We start from the raw sequence: 23926 nt of genomic DNA, 5'->3' as shown, positions 1-23926 counted from the left end.
TGTCCCGAGAGCTGGTGTTATGTGCTTTGCTTGAGATGCATAATGAGGCTGACAGCTAGGAGATGGATTTTATCTGGGGGAGCATTGAAATTGCTGTTGAGGTGGTTCCTAAAGCTACTGACTTGCTAGTGATGGAGTAATTTTTCTGCCCATAATGAAATGGGTAGAAACCATGATGGTCATATGGGATTTGCACAGTTTGCCCTTCAGCCTGCTTCTGGCATGTGTGGCAGAAGACATAAGAGTTGTAGTAATAGCATATAGCTTACTTTGCTTCTTTCAACTCCTGCTAAAATTGTAGGAAGAGAGAGAATTGGAAGTCAGAGCAATATATATATTTGGATTCATGTTACTTATGTTTTCCAGGAATGAGTGGTGGTTCATTCCTGAGAAGCTCATGCCATGCATGCCATGATGTGAACAGTCAGCTTCCAGACAAAAGTGACTGCTTTTGGGGGGTTCTGTGTGGAAAATGTGTTGCTGACAGACTACACCTATATTTTAGCATGAAATTGAGATGTTTTCTGTGCAGGCAATTACTTTCTGAAAGTGCCTCAATTTCAAGTGAAGTGAAAGTCCAGGCAATCCAGATGTACACCTGCACTAGAACAGCACTTTCTATTCTGAAATATGAGGCCACTATGGAAAACTTGATTTTTCTTCTGGTAATCTGAAACAAAATGTCTGAGTGTGCTCAAATCCCATACATGGGAGCAGTTTATTGTGGATCTGTGTTTTAAGGATGATCTCGCCTGTGGTAACTTAACATTTCTGTTTAACTGACATTATGGTACATTTCTTTAGGCATCTGAGAAGGTTGCTTTTCAGATTAAAGCAGTTTGTATACTTCCTTACCGTGTGTGGTATGTTGTGGAAGTGCCTGAAGGCTCTTGGAGCACCCTTGGAGTGTATTCCCTGCGGGCAGTCCTTACCTCAGGTTAGGGCAGGGCGGTGAGCTCTGTGAAATGCTGCCACCTACAGCACTCTCCGGGGCAGCTGAGCAGCATCGGCAGAGCTCCCTGGAAGTTATGAGCCATGAAATGTGACATGGACATGATTCTGACTTTCTGCCACTTCATCAAGGACCTGTTTTCAAAATGAAGAGCAAATTTAAGCTCTTAAATTTGCTTAAAATTAAGCTCAAATTGTTGAAATAATGGAACAGATGCCTGGTAGGCAGATATATTGTGTATATTTAAAAATAAATTCTAAAAATGGGGAAGAAAAAGTAACTAATGCCACTCTGAACTCCAATAGTGAATGAAGTTATACTAAAATATAACACTGGAATATATCACTAGAAACCAAATTTTGATGTTAAAACTGAGTAGTAACTATAGAATGGTGCTCATCAGCTCAGATTCACTAGAAAATCAGAAATCACTTTACCTGCTTTTCCTTCTGTTGAAGTAAAGTTATGAGAAGAAACATGATCATCACTGAGTCACATGCATCTGAATTTCATAGCAAGCAGGCATAATTTTTTTTTTCTTTATGGTAAGAGGAAATATCTATGATGTAGGAAAGAAGAAGTTAGAAAGAAAGAAAAATGAGAATTCCAGCTCCTCCTGCCTGTCTAGTTGTTCTACTAATTTCAAAATGGCAGACATAAAAAAAAGCAGGTTGGGTTACATAAATTATAAGTAGATTTCCTTGTCAGTAGGCAATCTAAAAGGCAGAATGAATGAGAGAGAGAAGTTAAGCTCTTTGAATGGGAACTGTACTGTACAATTACTATCTGTTGTTAAAGACAGCATGAAAAGGCAAAATCAAACTTCATAGCCCACTTAGATCATCTTTATCTTTCTACTCTGAGGCTATTTTTCCTGTTGAACCTTCAGTTCTGCCTTCATAAACTTTAAATGTTTCAGGATATTTGTGAAGAATTTTTCAGTTCTTGTTAAAATGTGATTTATTTATTTACTAAAACAGCTAACAGATCCTTGAAGGTGTCTAAGGAGACAATTGTGCTATGCTTTTTTTTGATTGAATGCTATTCTCCAGTCCCAAAGTAGACAGACTGCTTAGCATTTTAATTGGTTTTCAGGATGAATTCAGGTTTAATGTTCAAGGCCAAAGACAGGGTTAGAAGGTTAATTATACTTATCAACATTTGGGAACAGTCAATTCTCATTGTATGTGAAGTGTTGGCATAGTGCTTTTCTATTGGGAGAAACTGCTTATTACTTTCATGCTTTAACTGGAATGTTTGTGTGCTTATCTTGGTTAGGTAGTTGTCTCAGTTAGTTGAAATTTTGGTGCTTATAAATGCATTTGAAATATCTAGCTGGCTATTCACTTTTAATCTGGATTTTATTAAGTTAATAGCACTACTAGAGTTACAAACCCTAATTTCATATTGCATGTCCGTTGCAGACAATTTAGATACAAAAAAGCTGAAGTTGTGAATTTCACAGAAGCTGTCAGGGAGGCAGTGTAAAACGTGCCACTGTATTAAGAACTACTGGCATATGGTGTGCTTTCTCAGGTTGTGATCATCAGAAAGAGGTGCTGATCCTTCTCTGAATTCTGTTGAGGGCTACAAAATGAAGGAACGAAATCCTTTCTCATGTGAAAGATTATGTAGGCCAAGCTGGTTTTTAGATTCGAGGCTCTGCATGTTTGTTGCTGTCTTTAAAATCAGTATTACTTGGGCTTTAGCTTTACAATTTTGGAAAAAAGAACCCCAAACCAATACATTTTCACTTTCCTACATGTTCATTATAAGGTTTCTTGGACAAATCATAGTTTTTAAAAGTTAAAGACTCTACTTGTAGCTACACTGTACCTGCTGAAGTTGACTGGTTTGTGTCTGTGACAGCTGTTTTTGGATACTTAATTAGTAATGGATTGAAAGTGCTGGGCACGGGGTTCCTCCAGTTGCCCCTTTTGCCATTGCACACGGTTGGAAGCGTGTGCTGATACTTACTCTCACAGCTGCTCCTGCAGGGATCTAAATGGGTACCTGCACTTTTCTTCCTTCTGTCACCTCTGCAGTGTGTCAAAGGGACCATCAGAAAGGGAAGGTGCCCCAGGAGCACTCTCTTACACTCTGGTAGGTTGGGACATGCATTTTTGTCCAGTTACAGCTTCTGAGCAATTGCTGCCTAGCTCCATTTACTTTGTGAAGCATGGAAATTAGTGCTTAGTTCTTTTCCTACACATTAGACTTGGAAATACACGTGTAAGCTGCCTTCAGGGGAATAAAATGTGTAACATTATACACAGAGGTGTAGTTGACTGCTTTGGCAAAGATACAGGGTATTGAATTGCTTTATGCTAATATTATCTCAGTAGTTAAGCTTGTGTTATCTTGGTGTTGTGTGTGATTGTAAATATGAAAGTAAATTATAAAATGCTGTTAACTGATAATTCTTGTCAGTTTGGGGGACAATATTGGGATGTTCTAATCCTGTGAAAGGCAAGAATGTAGGTCTTTTACTCTAAATAAAGAAATGCATTCCCTCTTGGAACTATTCTTCCCTTATTTATCCTCAAAATAGCAATTTAAATTGTTTGAGCTTACATCCCTCCTTCCCAGCATTTGTTTCTGTCTTTTGCATTCCTGAACTATGTCATGGGTCTTGCCCCTTTATTGCCTCTTTTAACTAGCTGATTATTGAGGGGCTGGATAGAGGGTGTTGGGGACGCAGGATTCAAATTTCCTATCACACAGTCCCGTGGGATTGCACAGCTGAGAGGATTGTATTCACTTTAAATCAGGTGCTCAAGCTATCTGATGGCCCCATTAAACCATTTTAGGGGAAAGAGAATTCCCAGTACTTGAGTAGACTGGGTGGAAGAGGAGGAGCAGGTTCCTTGTCCATTAAATATTTGTTTAGCCTTGAACAGAATAATGCTTTGATTAGGATGTAATTTTTTTTCTGTCTTTGTTTTCTTCTCTGAAGCATTTCAAAGAACTTCCAAGGAAGTGTCAAGACTTTGTTTTCCTGTCTCTGCTTACCACCACTCCCTGGTTGTCAAGGAACAGAACCCTTTATCCCAATTGTGACACGTTCTCAATTGATGGAAGCAGAAGAAATAGAATCTTTTATATTGGTCCCTGAAGCAGAACATTAAAATTGCCCTCATAATATGTGTTTCTTGCTATAAAAAGTCTTGGTGCCTCCTTGCAGTATTGGGAGCAAAATGCATTCTGATCTTCAGAAATGGGATAGTTTGGTGAACAAATATGTTTAATTTCTGTTCTTGAGGGCTGGCTGTAATGTTTGAAAAGCTTGACTTCTATTTTCATCTCTGTTTGTTTGTTGCAAATAGTGTGAGCAGTGGCTGACTTACATTAGGCAGTGATATCGACCTGATTTCTGAGGGCTGCGAATTGCAGATGAGTTGTCACTTGATGATGCTTGTCATTCATCCACAGCTGTTTGTTGTGGCAGGCCAGGTGCTTCTCATTGCCCAAAGAAATGTACACAGAAGCTTGTAATTTATTATATAGAAATGGGTAGGTAAACAAGAGCTTTATTGTTAGATCACTAGCCAAGTCTGCAATGCAACAATACTGTACAGTTCCTGTGGATATGTTGTTTAAGTATTATTGGCTCATCCAGTTAAACTAAAAGCTGTGCAAGATTGTTGCAGCAGTTCCAAATCAAAGTAGATCAGCAGTTACTCAGTAGCTTCAGAAGATGAGCTTGGGTGTTTGGTGCTAAAAGCACTAGTTCTTGTTAAGCCTTGTATGAAGTCTATTTGTAATATTTTTCTCCCGTATTTAAAAACCCCACAGAACAACAGTGAAAAACGTCCCCAAAAAACTCCAGCTTTCCTCCCTAGAATCCCCCCAAAAACCTCACAAACAATAAACAAACACAAATAAAAAACCAACCCTGCTGAAAAACCTATGAAAGATCCTGAATTGTGATCAGGTAGAACAGCACTGACATCTAAAAAGAAAAGTTGGGTTCATCAGCTTGTTTTACTTTAGTGTTATAGTGAAAAAAAAAAAAACAAACTTGGCATAACCAATGGAAATCTAAATTAGACTTTCTAAAGCTTTTTAATAAACCATGGTGTGTAAACCAGATACTATTGCTGCATGTTTGAACCTGCTGCTGCTTTAAGTTAGGATTTCTAGGGTTTTTTCTATTGCAGTAGGCTACTCTGACCTTTTGTTCTTAAAGTCTTGTACAGATATCCTGTATCTTGAACTTGTATAAGCTACCTTGTAGCGCTTGCCAAAAGAAATTTAAATAAAGGTCATTTATTATGTCATCAACTCTGTTTTATTATGAAGAAGAGACACTGCTGCTAAAATAAGAAAATTAAATTGTATATGAGAATAAACATAAGGTTCCTGTTTGAAATATCTGTATTTAAGCCTGCAGAAAGCCCATTTTTTAGAAACCTCCCACACAACCTAACTGTATTCCAGCCAACACAGCTCAGCTGAAACTTGTTTGCCTGGGTTAAGACTTCTTTCATATTTTTGTTCTTGGAACTTGAGGTGTTCTTTGTTTAATTTATTTCAGGTTAGAGCAGAAGTTAGGATTATAGTTACTCTCTTAACTGGGTTCGTGTGAAGTGTATTCATGATGCTCATTCTAGAGGTAATCTCAGTTCTTGCTTTGCTGAAACAACCATTGGCATACAGAAAAGTGGTCCTGTACTGGTAGGTCTTTGGAAGATCTGACACTTAAGGTGTCATTTCAATAACTATAAGAATTCAAAAGAGGCCCTAAGGTTTCTTTCACCCTTGAAAATAAGTTGGGCATTCCTTTCAGTTCTCAGTGGTGGCAAAATACATAGAGTGAAGGATGGACTAAAAACCTAGTAGAATTGCCATTAGAAAATTGGTCATTGCACTTGCTCAGTTTTGGAAGTATATTATTCATTTAATGGAAAATCTTATGGATTAATTTAGGCAGTCGGCTGCAACAGCACCTGATGTGGCAGTGTGCTGTCTGTGTGTTGGTGCCTGTTTGTCCAAGCAAAATCACTGCAGCTTCTGGGTTACAGAAACTTTGGGGTAGTTTAAGCTCACATTGTTACTTTATTGGCAGTAGGTGAGAAGTACTCACCTAGTCACATATGGCTCATCTAGCAGTTCATAATTCATTGATCTGTAATAGTATGATTACTTGCAGTTATTTATCAGTACTCTCGGAATAGCTTTCTGAAAAGTCATTCCTTATGGAGTAAATTGTATTCTTAAGCTGCAGATGAGACTTAAAATATTTCTGTATCTATGATTGGTTATATCTAAAATGTTTAGGTGCGTCAGTTGATGTACTGAAGTAGACTTTTAAGATCCTCTTATTGAGGCTTTTTCAGTACAATTAATTAATTCTTATATTCTTAAAATGTTTTTCATAGCCTTGTGTTTTGTTTTGGAAAGTTCCATGCAGAAGACATCCAGGTCTGTTTGCTCTCACAGGAGGGCAACTGATTCCATTTTGGCATCAGCATCAGAAGGACTTGTTCTGCTACCTATCCATCTTGTCTGTGGAAACATCTCTGCTGACTAATCTTACTTTTTCATTTCAGAAAAACCTCTACAACAACATTGCTTTTCCTGTTGCCTTGTCATGATTCCCTTCATTTCCTGAAGTAGTTTGCGGTTGGTGTTGGGGGAGTCTGTAGCTGTACCACAGTGCATGCTTATCCAGGCTGTTTTGTTTTGGTTGAAGTGGAGGTGAGTGGTGTCCCTCAGCTGTTCCTCACCCCTGCTGTGCCAGGCCTGCACAAGTCCCATGACCTAGCCCAGTTTAAATGATTCTCATTTTGTGAGCATCTGTTTAAAATAATTTGCAGTAGTGGGGATTCCTCTTGACAGAAGAGGATTAGGGAGCACCTGCACAGACAGGTCCACAGGCAGTTCAGAAAAACCTCAGCCACAGTGGGGAAAGAGGTGGTAAGGACCAGGTGTGGAGGACTGGTAATCTCCTAACCCTTCCAGCTGTCTCTAGCAGAGGGTGTCACACTGCCCCTTCATACAGCTGCCAATATGGGAGATGACAAAGAGTACCATGTGAGAGACTATTATTAGTAACTTTACAGATGTGGGAGAAAATCAGAGGGTGGGATTCTGAAAGGAATATGGTTTGTCATGTCTCTAACCATTTAGTTTTAGTCCATCTTTTTTTCTTCAAAATCAAGACTGTCGTTTGCCAATTTAACCTTGTATGGTTGTGTATGATGCCCCCTTAGTTCTATTTTGCTGGTTAGTAGTGTAGCAAAGTAACAAAAAAAGTATGTAAAAATACAATGCTAGATTTGATGTTGAAAGGTTTGAATAAATCTTCTTTGCCTACTTCACAATGAAATAAACAAAAAAAATCTGAATATTTTATGAAGCTTCATAGGTTTTCTCTTGAATGAACAAAATCAATGGTTTATTGCCTCTCTTATTTTTATGCTCCAAAGTTAGACTGAGCCCTAGGTAAAAGTGGCTCGTGGAGGTGAAGTGAATAATGCTGCAGGTAACTAGAGCACCTGTAAGTGAAGAAATAGACATTTTTACCATTAAGACCACCAACTGATTTGAGTCATGGGAACAGTCTTGCAGATTCTTTGTCATGAAGACCTGGATAAGTTAGGGAGCTTTGAAGCGTATTTCAGTGGCAAAGAGCTCCAGGACCTAGGAACTCGAGCTTTTAGAGAGAATGTTGGGATTTAGTACCTGGATGTGACTCTTACCATATTTGCTGTACTCCTTCATTTTTCAGAACAAGTTTGTTTGTGGAACCCAGCTTATGGTAGTAATTATTGAAGTTGCAGTGGGCATTCAGAAGTTTGTTATGCTTTCCTTGGCCTTCATTGCCAGCTAATTCTCTCAAAAGATAGCTGAGATATCTGTACTGTCCCAGGGTTTTTTCCAGATGAGAGATGTTTTCAAGTCCTGTTCTTAAACATTTCAGCTTTCCTGTGTTTTTTTGGTGGCTTGGTATTTGATGGTTTTTTCCCTTCTGAAAACAGCAATACAGAAGCAGAGGAAACAGCTTGCTCTGCATGTGGACTGTTTATTCAGGAAATGAGAAGGCAGGTGATGAAACTCAGGGTGGAAGGAAGTGTTTCATAAGGGTAGATTTGGTGGGTGATAGCATTAAGTGATCACAGTGTACTTGGGGAACTTGAGGCAGTTGTTGATTCTGGTTTGTTTATATTTGCAGCAGACTTTTGAGTATTCAAATACTGCAATTCAGAGTTAATGTAACTATGCAGTTTGCCATCTATGCCTTCTATATAATTACTGGTTTTGTCAAGTTCTCCTTTTTGGACTGACTTCACATTAGTAGGAATTGAACCTAGAGATTTTCTCAGCTCTCAGATTTCTCTTTTAGAATTGCAGAATACAACCAGTTCCTAATTCTTCTGAGTTCTTCTTAGTTAAGAATGTTAGTTTGAGAGTCGAGAAGAATTTGTGGTTTCTTTGTTTACCAGATCTTTTACTGGTTTTTTTGACCCTGTTGCTTCTCCTCCATTTTTACTAGTAACTTTGCTTCAGTTCCCGCTTTCTTGGAACTGATCTCAGCAAACACAGGGTACTTGGCATGCCGTGGCACTGTGTCATGTGCAAGAAGCTGGCCTGATCTGTAGCTTGATAATGAAGTGTACTTGGTGTGCAGACTTGTTAGCTGAGAAGGATGATCTGTGGCCTTGTGCTACAACCAGAAGGCTTCTGTTCCTCTGGTGCACTGTATTCAAAGAGCCTTGAGAGCAAGACATGCTTCCTCAATTGCCTTCTGTGCTATTGCTGCTCCCCTGCTGCACAGAGCAAAGTGAAAGTGCCTTCAGCAGTCATAGGACAGCCTGAAAGACACTTAGATTTTTTTGAGAGCCTTTGTTTGATCACCCTTGCTAGATTTTGGGTACAGATTTCGTTTAATCTCTTGAAACAGATCTATACCTCTTAGGAGTTGTAGGTAGCCATAACTGTTATAGTTAAATCTTAATATCTAGGAAACTTGTTCTTTTTGGTTTGTTTTAGCACTTAGATGCCTTTGTCAAGAGAGTTACCTTAAGCTTCCTTGTGGACCTTATAGAATTGCTTACCTGGAGTTCACCTGGTTTTCCTGACAGATAGCTGAACATGAATCAGTAACATGCCCTTGCCACAAAGAAGATGCATGGTGCTCCTGAATGCTTTAGAGAAAGCACTGCCAGCGGATTGAGAATAGCTGTCCTTCCTCTCTGCTCAGCACTGTTGAGTTCACATCTGAGCTCTTGGGTAGTTCAGGGCTCCTGAGTACAGGGGGGATGTGGATGTGCTGGAGAGATCCAGTGAAGGGCTGTGAAGATGATCAAAGGCCTGGATCATCTCTTGTATGAGGAGAGGCTGGAAGAGCTGGGTCTGTTCAGCCTGGAGAAGAGAAGGCTCAGGGTGAACTCATCAATGTGTATAAATACCTGAAGGGAGGGTATAAAAGTGGCAGATACAGGTTCTTTCCAGTGGTGCTCAGTGATGATACAAGAGGCAGTGGGCACAAACAAAAACACAGGGAGTTCCATCCCAGCATCAGGAACACTTTTTGACTTGGAAGGGCGACCAGGCACTGGCACAAGTTGACCAGGGTGTTTGTGTAGTCCTCATCCTTGGAGATATTCAAAAGCTGTCTAGACATCCTTCTGCAAAGGGGAACTTGGGCAAGATGACCTTCAGAGATCTTTTCCTACCTGGACTATTCTCTGATTCCCTGTGGAATAGCATTTCTTGGGTGCTGTTGTGATTCTGCTTTCCAGCAAAGACTTAGGTGAATTTTTATCCTTCTTGACATCAATGTAAACAACTTGTTTTCTTTTCTCCTAGTATGCCTTGCCTTTACTTGCTGCCACATTGATCTTTAAAGTAAATGTATTGTTATGCTTGTGTCATCTTAAAAAAATACACTATATTCTCATCTGATACTCATCTTGAGCAATTTAAATGCTTCTACTTCTTTTGGCTTTAGGGAAAGAAAGCAGGCATCCAGCAGAGCTCAGTCAGTTTGGAGGTCTGAGCCCAGGAGGGCACTTGCCCTCTGGAAAGGCTGGGTCAGGAGGCAGCAGCCATTTCACAGGCAGCCAGGGGCAGGGCATGGTGGGGCTGGTTTGGTGCTGGAGCGCAGGAGGGCTCTGATACTGTAACAGGTCACAAAACCATGCTGCAGTGCACCTGCCCGCTCTAAGGACCCTAGTGGTGCTCCTTAGGAAGTCAGCTAAAACCTGCCTGTATAATGCACTGTGCAGGTGTTCAAGTAACTTGGCCATTGACTAAAAAGAAAATGTGTTAGATTCAGGGGTCATCTCCACCACTTGCACTTTGTGGCTGCACCTTGACTGAAATTCAGGAATTTGTGTGGGAACATTGGGGACTCTTGATGAAACTCTCCCCATTTAGTGAAGTGTTTGAACTGAAGCTAGTCTTGTGTGGGAGAAGGGGAGGAAGAGTCCTTTTGTGAATTGGATTATAATTTAATATTATAAATATACCACCAATTGTATTACTGCCATGGTGTCAGGGTTAAACTCTCTTCTGTCTAGAACAAATATGTTTGGTGATGAGCTCTTGTTATGCTGGCAGAAAAGGGGCCTTGCATTGCCTAATAACCCCTTTATCTAGTTAAACATACCCTGCAATAAAAGTTTATGTAATCTGGTTAACAGAGAATAGGTAATAAATCAATGCAGAACACTGTCATATCCACTTCACTGATCTCTATAGGACTGAACAAAAACTTGCTACCACAGTTTCTCTCATGGCTGTGGCACCTAAGTTGTGCAGCTTTTGATCTGTGGTTGTGTACCTATATCTAAGAGAATATTGGGTAACAGCACAATACTGAGACATCCATTTTATGGCTTTTGAATTTTTTTTTTAAATGATGGGAGTTGTCTTCTTACCTCTTCCCATAGGACTTTTTAGCATGTATGTGTGTAGATAGTTAGGAAAGATCCTGTTCATGCAGAGTAGTAGCTTTCATTGATGTGTTTTCTTTCCTTCTGTGGAAGATCTAAGGAGGATTTTCCTATTCTCAAGGTCCAGTGAACTGAAAACCAAATAGTTAAAAAACTACCAATGGCTGAAGCAATCTGTTAAAACCATGGAACCCCACAATGGTTTGGGTTAGAACAGCCCTTAAAAATGTTGTAACTCCAATCTCCGTGCCATGGGCAGGGATATCTTCCACTAGACCAGGTTGCTCAAAGCCCCACCCAACCTGGCCTTGAACACTTCCTTGGCCTTCAAACCAAGGCTCTCAAAAAAAATCTTAAGTGTCTTTCAGGGATGGACATCCACAGCTGCTCTGGGCAGCCTGTTGCAGTGCCTCACCACCCTCACAGTAAAGAATTTCTTTCTACTATCAAATATAAACATTGTGAAAGTGAAGTAGATCTGTGAATGACCCGGTGGACTGACCTGCTGACCACGCTTCTTTTGATGCAGCCCAGGATACATTGTCTTTCTGGGCTGCAGGCAGATGTTGCTGGGTCATGTCTAGTTTTCATCCACCAGTATCCCCAATTCCTTTTCCTCAGGAAAAGAAAATTCTCAACCCATTCTCCCCCCAGCCTTGGGTATTTGTGCTTGCAAGTATTTGTCCTGGGGTGGCCCCAGCCCAGGTGCAGGACCTTGCACCTGGCCTTGTTGAACTGATGTCCTGAGGTTCACAAAGACCCAACTCTGGAGTGTGCCAAGGTCCTCTGGATGGCACCCCTTCCCTCAGCTTGTCAGCTGCACCACACACTTTGGTGTCATCAGCAAAAACAAGATGCACTCCAAGTGTTCACAGGACAGGTTATGGATTGTGTGATAAGAGGAAAACATTTCCCTTCTGCTTTGAAGATACATTTCTGATTTGTTCAACCTTCTTCACAGTCGGAGAGAAAGAGCTTATTTTGTGGCAGGATTTGTCTGATTGGTACAGTGCTCTAAAGTAATACCTTTGTGTGTGCCTGATTGTATCCAATGTCTATAAAGGAAAAATAGCTGACTAGCTGGCTGTCATTACAGAGTCATTTTGAAATAATTTCATTTGGCGTGTACCCGTCTGAACACTTAGGCTTTTAAGAATTAATAGTGTGAAGGAGCATTTGTTAATTAAAACCTCAAGCTGACCAAACTGCAAACACTTGTGAATGTAACAGAGAGCAGCAAAAGCATGTCATGAACATTCCCCAAAAGCTAGAAAAACCCCTAGATCAATAAAATGATACATTTGGGGTTGTATCTTCAAATCTAATGGTTGGATTAGCTAAAGTAGAAAAGAGCTTGCTTGTGGAATCACCCTTCATAATAACCTGGCTGCATTTACAAATAAGAAACTTCCCCTTCCCTACATTGGTTGGAAAATTATTTCAAAGCCTTGGGGCTCAGATGGTTAGAAACATTCTCTAATTTTCAAAATAAATCTGTTCTCCAATTTCATACTTGTTTGACTCTTTGGCAGTATCCTTTTGCTGAGAGAGCCCTTTTCCTTCCTTTGTATTTATTTTGGCATATAACAGAAGCAATATTGTTCACTTTCAGCCTTCATTTTGCCAAGAAAAATAAGGCAAGCTGGCTGTCTACTCATAAGCTAAACAGTTTGGGGGAAGGTAGTCCTTAACCATTTCTGCACCTGCTTTACTGTTTAAACAGGAGCAGGTAGAATTTTTTCCTTCCTTTTCCCAGAAGACTTCTCTGCAGCCTTTAAGAGCATGCTGGATTGAGTCTTTGGGACCACAACTGATCATGAATGCTGAGAATTAGACCATTGGGTATCTATCTGTCTGATGGTGCTGCTCTTGAGACTTAGATAAGGAAGGCTGTCATCATGTGAGCAGATGGAGGAGCAGAATACACCAGGAGCACTGACAATAAAAATGAAGAGTTAAAAAATGTTAAATATAAAAATGGGTTAAAAGTGTTTTAGGCTGAATGTTCCTGTCAGCAAAGATCTGTTCGTTCCGATAACTTGAGTATGGTTACAAGTTTGTGTAACTAAAAAAAGCTGAAAACCTGCTTTAAATAGCAGTGCTTGCATCTGTTTGTAATGCCACTCATTTTTCATCCTATTTATAAGAGTTTGGTGTTTCTGCAAATTGCATATGCATGCAGTCTGGTGTTGCTGAATTTCCCGCTAATAAGAACACCTAAAATGAGTGTGTGGGGGAGAGATGAGAAGCAACAGACATCAAAAATCATCAGCCAGGTCTGCATCTCATATTGGCTGTGGAAGGTAAGGGTTGCAGTGCCTGCTGCTCTGGGAAACAGAGCTTCAGGGTGAATTCCTCTTTCTGTGGTAATGGCATCTTTCCTTTTATTAATGCAAATTAATAACTTGTAGTCATCTCCTTTCAGATGTCTACTGTTTCTAATTTACATGAGAGCATCTAGCCATGCTTCCCAATTATGTGCCACCTCAGTTAATCACTCAGGTGCTTGAGCAAGGTCCTCCTCACTGGGCTGTCATTGGACTTAGTTCATTGGACTAAGCCATAGAAAACTTTTAACTTTGCAGTTTTGTTAGCACACAATTGTTTTGTTAAACTATTTTTAATGGTTCCTTTTGTGGTTTACTGGCATATGTTATAGTAATTACCTAGAGTGTATTAATACTGTATGTTTTCTCCTGAGGGAAAATTCTAACTTGCTTTACATAATACAAACCCAAATCCCAATTATAATAAAACATGGAGAGCAGTAGAATAAATGGTTATTCTTTTTAGTGCCATTTGTTTTCATGAGTGTCTATTTCCTGGGACAGACCTTGAACCAGAAGATCTTGTGTATTCTGGTTATCTGTTTGCCTTTCTCTCATCCTCCTGCATTCAGGATGTTCCTCAGGTTCCCTGCAGGGACTGTGATGTGTCTTCCCAGCTCACTCTTCTGTCTTCATTTAATCTGTTTTTACTAAAATTTGCCATTACCTTGATGTGGAGTTTAAACACAATATGCAAACATTATAGTGTAAAAAAAATATCACCATCTCTGTGCTACCCCTGATTTTGCACAAGTGTTGGTTTAGCAATTGAGTTTGTAATTTAGCTGCTTCTTGCCCCCTCACCCCACCCAAGACAAAAGCAGAGAAGAAAATTGTCCTTGGGCTGATTCTGTGCTGAAGCACTGCTGTGGCTGGCAGGAAGGGCAGAGTGAGCGCGGCTCTGTGGATGGTGGGAGCGCAGGGTTTGTCCCTGTGTGATACCAACTGCACTGCTCCAAACAGGTAAGCACAGCCCCTCATCCCCTGCTCTCCTCTTGGATGGAGGTCTGGGACAGAGACAGAGCTATGGGCTCTGGCTGAACATCTCACTAGGCATCCCAGTTTGATCTGCGCCTCTCCTGAGACTTGCTTAACAAATCAGTTAAAACCCTTCTTTTCCACTGAGTTTTGCTTGATTCCAGAGTGTGTGCTTGTCTCGCTAATGCCTTTAAATATGCTGTGGATACTAGGATTCATTGTAGATTTCATTCTCTTGCAAAAAAAAGTAAATAGGAAATGCCTAGGGAATGAGGCATTGCTTTCTCGCTGTGTGTGATGACCCCCAGAGGAGTGCCTGCTGTGCCACAGAAGGTGCTGCCTTGCACTTATTTAATTTTTGTGTTTTGGTTCTGCAAAGCAATACATGGCTGTTTCTGGAGTTATGCTGGGAAGCCCTCAGCTCTGGCTGCTCCAGAGTAGCTTTGTTTTGTACCCAAACAGTTGGTGTGCACATGCCTGTGGGGGGGGAGCAGTGTGCTGCTGGGAACTCTGGAACAACGGGAAATACAGGGCAAAACCTGTGGGTTTCTTCTTCTTTTTTTTTTTTTTTTTTTTTTTGCATAACTCTTCCTTATTTGTAGAAGTAAGTGCTTCTCTCTGTGAGTAGTTTTTGTTTTGGCCATTTTATCTGAAACTATTCTCTCCATTCCTTAGCTGATTTCTCTGGGTAAATGTTCATGTTTTGCAAGGTACTGTAAAACACAGAGGTTGTTACCATGTGAGACTATTTAGCCTCATAAAACGGAGGGGAGAGAAAGTATGACTGTCTAGTGGATTTCAGCCCTTGGAATTAAATTATTACATTTTTCTTTTCTTCTCTAGGATCTCAAGTAGCAGGATGGAAGAACTTTAACTGATAGAGACGGAGAACAGGCCCTCTCACCATGGAGAACGTGCCGGTTGATGGGGAGCTGGATAGAAATTCAGTGAGTAACTTAAGTGTGCCTTTGTGCAGTGACATGACTGTGAAGATGCTTTTGCAGGGAGAGGGTTAAATGACTTGAATCTGTTCGCTTTTGCTTTGAATTGATACTTTTCTGGTGAATACATTTGGAATATTATGTAGTATCATGTATCATTTACTAGATTCTCATGGCAGGAGGGCTGAATGTCAAAAAACTTTTAGATTTTTGATTTGATTTTTGGATTTTGTATCAGAGTCCCAGAGGAAAAAGGTATTCCTCTCAGTCTAACTGGCACTTTGCTTGTTAGTGATTATGGACAATAGAAAAAATAATGTTCTTGGTGGAATGAGGAGCAGAAAAGACAGAAGGAGTGAATAGCATGATCTTAAGAAAGTTCATCAAAATGAGTCTCTGTTTTACCAAGACTGCTTTAGAAGAATGCTAAGTGTAAGGATAGATTGCCTTTCATCCTATGTGCTTCTGAAGTGTCATCTCAGAATAGTTTTTTTTTAAACTGATGGTGTATTGTAATAGGCTAGTCTAAGCATTTCTTATCAAAATATCAGTCAGTGGGGTAATTGTCTAAATTGCAGTTACAATGTCAAGTTTTGTGTGTTGCACTACAAGTGTTAAAAACATTTTTGAAAGCTTATTTGGTAGTCTAATATACAGCCTAGTGTATGTCATAGTAAAAGAAGTGAAAATTAAATATTAAAAATACCATATGTATTTTAAGAGAGATTGGCCCAGTAGTTTTGAAGACCTGTACTTTAAGAATAAACACTTTGAAGACCTTTAGTCAATGCAAATCCTTCCCAGAAATGTAATTTTTTTGAAATCATGTTTAAAATTTTTCTGTATTCCCGACTTTTAGGTGCAATCTAAATTTTTTTTAAAGTTCCATTGTCATGATAAAATGAATGAAATACATATGTTGTAATGTGCATAAGGAATACTGAGCAAAATCTTTCTCTACTTTTAAATTCTTTGGGATGTTTCTAGGAGGTATCTGAAAAAAACTTGTTTAGAAGTGTCAACTTTCTAATTTCATTTTTTGGCTGACTTATTAAAGAACAAAAGACAAGGAGATCACAGGCCTTAATGCTGTGCTTTTTCCTTTCCAAAATCAGTATACAGAGAAAAGTTTCATAATAAACGCTCTTCCTGTCTCACAATTAGGTTGATACGTACTGAATATAAATTTGAAGACAAAGGCTGTGACAGCTCAGCTATTTTTGTAGTCTGACACCATTAAAACAGTGCAAAATAATAGATGCTCTGAGTTCTTGTCTGAGAACAGTTTTTGTCTACTTTTCTATAAAATAATAATTTAATCAAGTCTCACTTCCCCAGAACTTAGAACATTACATGGAAATGTATGGTATAAACTGTTGTTTTTTGAAATATTTTCTTAGAAATTTTTAGTCACTTCTAATTTTTGCTGAGACATACATTTAATAAATAATTTGCCTGTGATAGAACTTGTACAGTCAGGGTCAGTCCTTGTTACTTAATACATCAATAGACATAAAAGTACTTTCTTTCCTTGAAGCATTGAATCATTTTTATTGATCAGATTTGTAGGTTGGGTCAGTGGTCCTGAATTTAATCTGATTGGATTAATTTCAATGGTTTACATGTATCAGAGACTGCCTTCAGGGAAAGTCTGTCTTCAGCAAGGTGAAAACTCAAACTTGGCTTTAGAATTTAATGGTATGTTTTGATTGTAAAAATACTGTTTTAAAATAACTTTTGTGATAAAACATTCACACGTGCTAGCATGACACATGCTTTTGCTTTTACCCTTATATTCAACAGGAAAAGGTTTTTGTTTTTTAGAAGAACTTGGCAGATATAACCTAAAGTTTAGCAGCAGTTGTTATAAGCTTTATTTCTGAGAAATTAACATCTAAAAATAGTGCTCTTTTGAAGCACGTAAGCTGCCTTTGTATAAAAACAATTACAGCTGCTGTCTCATGTGATACTTTATATTGCTGGATTTATATTGCTGGTTTTACTTCTAGGTCTTAGTCAAAAACTTTACTGGGAGGAGGACTAGGCTTCATGTATTTTGGTAGCAAAATTTTAAAGTAATTGTGCCTCTGTAGAAATGAAATTGATCACGTAGTGTTGAGAACCTGTCAGAGGACTTGTTCTGTAATCTGTAATCAAAGTCATCAATTATATAATGGGAAAAGAAGGCTAGGCCGTGCCTCTGGGAATATACATATGTTTCTCTTAATTTTCTAGATTTAGAATAAGAGTTGTGGGTGGTGATGGACAGGAATGTCCAGAGAGCATTCTTTTCAGAGAAAACCCTGAACTAGTAAAATGGTAATGTTTTGTTCCCTCAGTTGTTTGGAACCTCAGTCGGCAGTGATACGAATTGCAGGTGATAGAGGTGCAATGGGCCATTGGAAAATGAAAAGGTCTTTTTGGCCAAAACAGTCTTATTTCAGTGCCTTAACATCTCGCACCAGTGTTTAGAAATATATAGTCTGCAGGTTTTAGGTAAATACGCAGACCCAAATACCTCTGATGAAGAGAGAGGGTTGAGCAGCAACAGAGGCAGTTTGGTGTGTAAACAGAATGTCAATTGGAGAAGATAGAGGACAGAATTAGACAGGCTTGTGTTTCAGCCTCTGGCATAGGACCTGTTTGTACCAGTTCATAGGATTAACCATGCAATGCTAAAATATTTACATGAAAAGCCCCTGCATTGCCATCTCGGGTGACAGGCTGCCCTGCTCTCTGGTGTCACGTTGTATCTTGGCCAGGGCTGCTTGCAGGGCAGGCAGTGAGACAGGACCTGCTGTGCTGCCTTTCCCGCTTGTTTCCTGCACACGTAAGTAATGCACTGCCAGTGAGCATCTGGCTGAGCTCAGGTACTGCTGATCCTGTCTGTTCACAGTGTACTTTTCCAGCTCCATTCTCTTGCTGTGCAGCAGCCCAGTGCTGAACAGCTGCGCTCCCAGTCCTTCAGTCAGTTGCTGGATGTCTGTATAGTTTCTGCAGGCTTCTTGTTCTCTTGTCAGCCGCTCTTCTCTTGAATCTAAAATCAGCACAGGGTAGGAGAGTTCCAGTCTGAACATAAACTGTTTCCTAGTCTGCGGTATGTTATCTGTACATTAAGAATAAACACTTTGCCATGAAAGCCACTGAATTCTTGAATACATTGCATGTTCTACTACTCAGATCTGTCTGGTAAGTTCATGGGTTTTGCTCTTTGACCTGAATTTAGTCTCTGGCAGAAATAGAAGGTTATTTGCCAAGTGTGCTTATATTTTATTTCAGTTTTTCCAGATAAGTCAAGTCCTGTTCCAGAAAGTGCAGAATTGTGAAAGAGGGGTTCCCTCATCTTTCCAATGATGTGTACTGCAATTGCTGTATATTCATTTGCATTTGCACATTGCAGTGTCAATTTACAATTTAACACCCTTAGGCAGATGTGAGGGATAAAAAAAAAAAAAATCAGTGTTTCGAGGTCAGGAGTGCAAGACAAGATTCCTGCTTGCAAAGATTTTGATTATGATTTTTCTTTTTTACATTTCCTGCTGTTAAGTCCTGATAAGAGAGACAAGATTGGATCCTCTTTAAATTTCAATACTTTATGGAGTACAATTTTTTTATTTGGGATATAGAAGATATGTCATGTTTGGATTTATTTTATTTTTAAGGAGAAAATGTTCATGCTGATCAGTATTCTTGTGTTCTCCTTTTCTGTTATTCACAGATTTCAAATGCAGTAAATCCGTAAAGACATAAGTGGAATTTGCCTTTTATCTGTACATGGCTGAGCACAGTGGGATCTTAGCCTTGATTGTGGTCTTTGTTAGCAAGGATTTTAAAAATATTCCAGATCAAATATCAGAAAGGCTTACAGGATATTACTGTGTAGTTACCCTCCTTTAATGCCTGTATTTGATGCATTCAGTGGGAGAGAAATTCTAAGCAACTTGGTTCTATGGAAATACTCAGATATAAAATATCCTCTTAAATTTAAAACTGCACTGTTTGTCTTGCATCCTAAGCAATTTCAAATGTTACTTGTGTTTGTAGATGAGCTGAATCTGTGGCTTCTAAGTTTGTGTTTGTATTAAAAAGCAGTTAGGCTTGGATCTAGCATTAGTAGGTGCTTGCACATTACTTATGGCTTTAAAGGTTTTTCTTCTTCCAAAACACTTTTCTGAAAGTGGAGTGGCTTTGGAAACATTTTGTGTTATTTCAGCTTTCTTCAGAGCTTCAGTCTTTTTGAAACCACTCCAGCTTAAAATGTCTTTAAAAATGCTGTGTATCAAGTCATAGGAGCACTAAATTGCTGCTGGAGAGATTCCACTCACAAGAAGTGGTTGAGGCAGCTGCTGTTTACTAATGATGGCTTCTAATAATGGCTTTCCTATAGGCGTATTTGTCCGATTTGTTGCTTCAACTTTTCTGAACTGTGGAGTCTCTGGAGGTCTTGCCTTTGGCACTGAGGTGCATGTTGTATTTTAGTTATGAACTAACACTGTTTTCATTGTCCTTCTTTCCCACTGCTGCTGCTGCTTTTTGTGCACTTGCTTCTTCCTGGCCTGGATTTTTATGTTTGCTGTTCTTCATTCCTCAATTGTATGTGTACACAGCATCATGGTGAGAACAGAGACTCTCCTGAACTATCAAGTAAGTGACTCCTCTCTCCTACATTATGTTTGCACATATATTTGTAGTAGTTAATAGATATCTTTGCATGTAGTTGCTGGGATAAATACTAAGTTTTCTTCTTTATCAGAATTGAGAAGTTGAAGTGTGATTAAAATTTGCTGTTGGAAAAGTATTTTGCCTGGCATACCACTCATACAAAAGTTTTCTACTGTAACCTTTATTTTTTCGTGGGAAAAGTTTATTCTTCACCTCTCCCAGTCATGGCCAGGAAAAAAAAAATCTTTTATATTATTTATCTGGAAGGGAAAAAGCTATTTTTATGAGTTTGAAGTGAAACTTTCAAATGCTATTGTAGTACAGATAGTAAAGATATGGAAGTAATGGTTCAGAAAAAGGTTTTATTTTTGAGTGTGTTGATTTCTAGTGCTATGTGTGGTTCCCTTAATTTCAATAATTTTACATATTCAGAATTGAACAGGTGTATATATACTATAATTCTTCAGGATTGAACCTGGTGAGGTGCTAGGGAAAACTTCAGATGTATATATGTGCTTACATGCAGCCAAAGACTTACTGGTGCCATTGGTTTGTGAGCATTAGTATGATAGTATGATTAGTAGAGTAATTTTGCCTGGGATTAAGAGTTTGTGTATGTAGGAAAAAGAAAGGTACAGGCACAAATTGTTTCTCTTTTCTGTGAGAAATCTGTGCAGAAGTTGTGGTCTTAGCTGACGTAGCTTATTATAGACATTAAAAAACAATGTTGAATTGAATTGTAGTAAACATTTTCCTGTATATGATGTCCTTGTGCTATTTTCAGTGGTGCAGACACTTTCACAGGCTCATTATAGAAACAGAAGTGGGAATCTGACTCCCCAGATTTTTTTTTCATAGCTTTACCTGAAATAAATTGGCTGTAAATTTATATTTCTTCTAAGGTATGACTTGTACTGACAAACTTTTGTATTAGTAATTTGATGACCAGTATGATGAACATGAACAATGTATGTCTTTTTCAGCTCTCAACAGTTCTGTTGGTATTGAAATGTGGCCTCTAAAGAGTCACAAGGAGGCATTGATATTTACTATTTGCTGTTTCTTCTCTAAAATAATGCCTTGTCTTCTCCCTCACCTCAGAGCAAAGGTCTGAGTGTTAGGATGAGGCATTTTGCAGGAGGGGGGACACCTTCCTCCTAGAGGCTGCTATGGTGTGAATAGTTACGTTCTTAACTGATTTATTTCCATTTGTTTAGTACTTTTACACTGCTTTATATAAAAAGGAGAATAAAAAACTCTCCTGCCAATCATTCTTCAGCTTTTTAGATGGACTTTCTCAAAAACTCACCTGGTTTAAGAAGTTCACCTTGAATACCCAGGCATATGAAGTGCTTGCCATATGCTATTCTATATTAGGTGATACATAAACTCTGGTAGGAAAAGTGCCTTTCTGACAGTTCTAGGAGTTGTTGCAGGACCTAATGACTCCTAATGAAGGGATACGAATTTTACAGTGAGCTTGAAGCTTGTAGTCCTGTTAGTGTGACTGAGTCCCCACTGCTGAATGTAGCTCATGCTTTAGCAGCACTTGTGTGCAGAGCTTGCTTACGCCGCAGGTTACTGGCAGCTTCTGCCTGAGAAATATAACTGCATTGTGACAGCTTTAAGAAACCTTTGGAATTCCCAAAGCTTAAAAAAGAGTTAGAAGTGCTACATGGGGCCTGCTCACAAACAAGCCTTCTGCACAGGTTACTCAGGGGAGAGTTGCTAGTGCAGTTCCTGCAGTGGAGCCCACGGTGTCACCTGCTGCAGTGGCATAGGGGCTGGTGGGGGCACCTGCAGAGCACAGCAGGCTGAGAAATCCCATCCCTGCAGAAGCTAAGTGGCCAGTGGCTTGTCAAAAGGGTGAGAACTGGTCTTCCTTCAGTGCACTGTACACATTAAATCTTTAAAACAAGTATAGCTCACTCTCCTTGCAGCGACCCATTTTGTGCAAACCTGTGAAGCAGCTGCTTTCTTACCCCCTTTTATTTTCACATACAAGACCTTCTTCAGTATGGTCTCTTCCCAAGACTTCAGCAACTGCCTTGCTCCCCCCTTTCCCTTACCTGTAGTTGCAGAACAATAAACAGCTAGTTGGTACAACAAGAAGAGCAAAATCAGACACTGCTTTGAAATACCAACTTCTGGCACTGATGGACTTGAGTTCTGAACTGGTAAAATGAGCTGGTTGCCTCCCTTGTCCATTTCATTACATATTTTTCCTCAGCAGCAGTTCACATAGAGTATAGTTTCTCTGGAACAGAGAATCTATAACTAAGCTTTAGATGGCTTATCTGATGTAGAAAAATAATACAGGTGGGTGTACTGCAATCCTTGCATTCTTCATAGAGTCATTTAGGATGGAACACACATTTGAGAATCATCAAGTCCAACTGTTAACCCAGCATTGCCAAGTTCACCACTAAACCATGTCCCCAAGTGCCACATCTACACATCTTTTAAATACAGCCAGGACTGGTGACACTTCCCTGGGCAGCCTCTTCCAATGCTTGAGAATCCTTGTGGTGAAGAAATTTTTTCTAATATCCAATCTAAACCTCTCATGCCACAACTTGAGGCTGTCACTCTCGTCCTGTCACTTGTTACATGGGAGAAGCTACCTTTCAGGTAGTGGTAGAGAGCAGTAAAGTCTACCCTGAATCCCCTTTTCTCCAGGCAAAACAACCCCAGCTCCCTCAGCCATCCTCATCAGACTTGTGCTCTGGACCCTTCACTATCTTCCTCACCCTGCTGGACACTCAAGCACCTTTTTATTTTTTCATATTGCTTTGTGTTCATTCCAGGTTTTGCTGCAAAATGTTTCCACTACTGTAATAAGAGTAGTGATAAAGCTAAGAAGGCCTTTGTACTTTGCAGAGTCCATCCAGAGAATAGAACTTGTTTGGTTTGACTCAAATCTTCTGCTGAACTTTTAAGGAAAGCTTGGGAACTCTTAAAATCATCTGTGTTGTAAGTTCCAGTCTTTTCTTTAGTAAATATTGCTTGTTTCCCTCTTTGAGCACGTTGTCAGTATATCTGCTTTCACACAACAGGTGTTACAGAGTCTTTCTTTGATTATGAAAAAAGGTACAGTTTTGTTGTCTGCAGCTTAACAAAATGTACAGAAACTATGAAACAGGATGGCTGGCCAGGGGATCCTAGAAATAGGTAGGAAGACACCAGACAAGTCTTTCAGACCGATGAGGTTCAAGGAGAGTAACTCTTCTGCTTTAAGCCTTTGCCTTGACAGAATTTGTACATGATTTGTATTGTTAAGACTTGTTTCTTGTGATGTATATACAGACATTGATCTTAGCTTTCTGGGATGTTGGTACAGCTTGATCTGGCAAGTTGTTTCATGGGTTGGCTGAGTTGAGGCTAGTTAAACCAAAAGCTGTCTCAAAGTGGCAAAGAAAAGAAGTATTTCAGAAGATAAGCAGCAGCTCAATGCTGTATCTCTATTGAGTATCAGCCTTTCCAACCTCATGCTAATTTTTGTTTTCATCTTTTGCCTCATGTCTTAGACCAGTCTTACTGGCTTCTTTCTGCCATCCTCTCCAAAGCAAATATCTGGTTTGAAAACCTCAGTTTTTAGAATGAAAGGTTTTGCAACAGAGCAGTTGAATACCAGTTTCATAAACAGCAGTGAAGTTCTTAGTAGAAATCTATGCACAAGCACATAACATCTTTGAATGAGCATCCATTTTGTATTTCAGCAGTGGTAACAAACAGTGATGACCGGCCTATAACTCCAGGAAAAATGAACCAGCACCAGGGAAAAGAAGGCTATTTTACTCCAACCAAAGAGTTACTTCAGCCATGTCACTGTCCAGGAAGTGCCCATAGTCATGGTAAGACAAAGTTATTTTTTGCAGAGGTTTTAAAGAACTTAAATTCTAACATTAATTATATGTTCCAAATATTGGTTCAAAATCACCGACTTTTACAGTAAAGAGGTAAGGAAGAAAGCATATTGGAATTTTCTGTGTAATTATTTGTATCTTTGTGTTAATCTGAAAGAGGAAAAATACATTATGTGATGCACTAGTTTATTAAGGCATGCTATGATTTGTTTGATGGGAGAGCAGTTCACATGATGGTAAATGATTATTTGTGTAGTCCTGTAAAACCCACAGTAATGTTCTTCTCTCAGTATTCAAG

At 39.4% G+C, this 23926-nt stretch overlaps 1 protein-coding gene across 5 annotated transcripts in view; it reads left to right on the top strand.

Moving 5' to 3' along the window:
• The window catches only part of OSBPL8 (oxysterol binding protein like 8), an 83076-nt gene that overhangs the window by 13860 nt on the left and 45290 nt on the right, over positions 1-23926 (top strand). The window contains exons 1-4 of one of the 5 annotated variants that reach the window (XM_059471526.1): positions 15021-15106; positions 19708-19744; positions 22643-22735; positions 23482-23616. In XM_059471526.1, the coding sequence (XP_059327509.1) occupies positions 23526-23616 (91 nt within the window). In that variant the 5' untranslated portion in view covers positions 15021-15106; positions 19708-19744; positions 22643-22735; positions 23482-23525. Of the gene's footprint in view, positions 1-15002; positions 15107-19707; positions 19745-22642; positions 22736-23481; positions 23617-23926 lie in introns of those variants that run through there. The other 4 variants (XM_059471523.1, XM_059471525.1, XM_059471527.1 and 1 more) reach the window with 4 other exon arrangements.

Source organism: Ammospiza nelsoni, chromosome 5 (genome assembly GCF_027579445.1).
Source record: "Ammospiza nelsoni isolate bAmmNel1 chromosome 5, bAmmNel1.pri, whole genome shotgun sequence".
In the NCBI taxonomy this organism is placed as follows: Eukaryota; Metazoa; Chordata; class Aves; order Passeriformes; family Passerellidae; genus Ammospiza; species Ammospiza nelsoni.
Note: the sequence above shows the minus strand (reverse complement) of the source record. Positions and strands in the feature narration are given on the sequence as shown.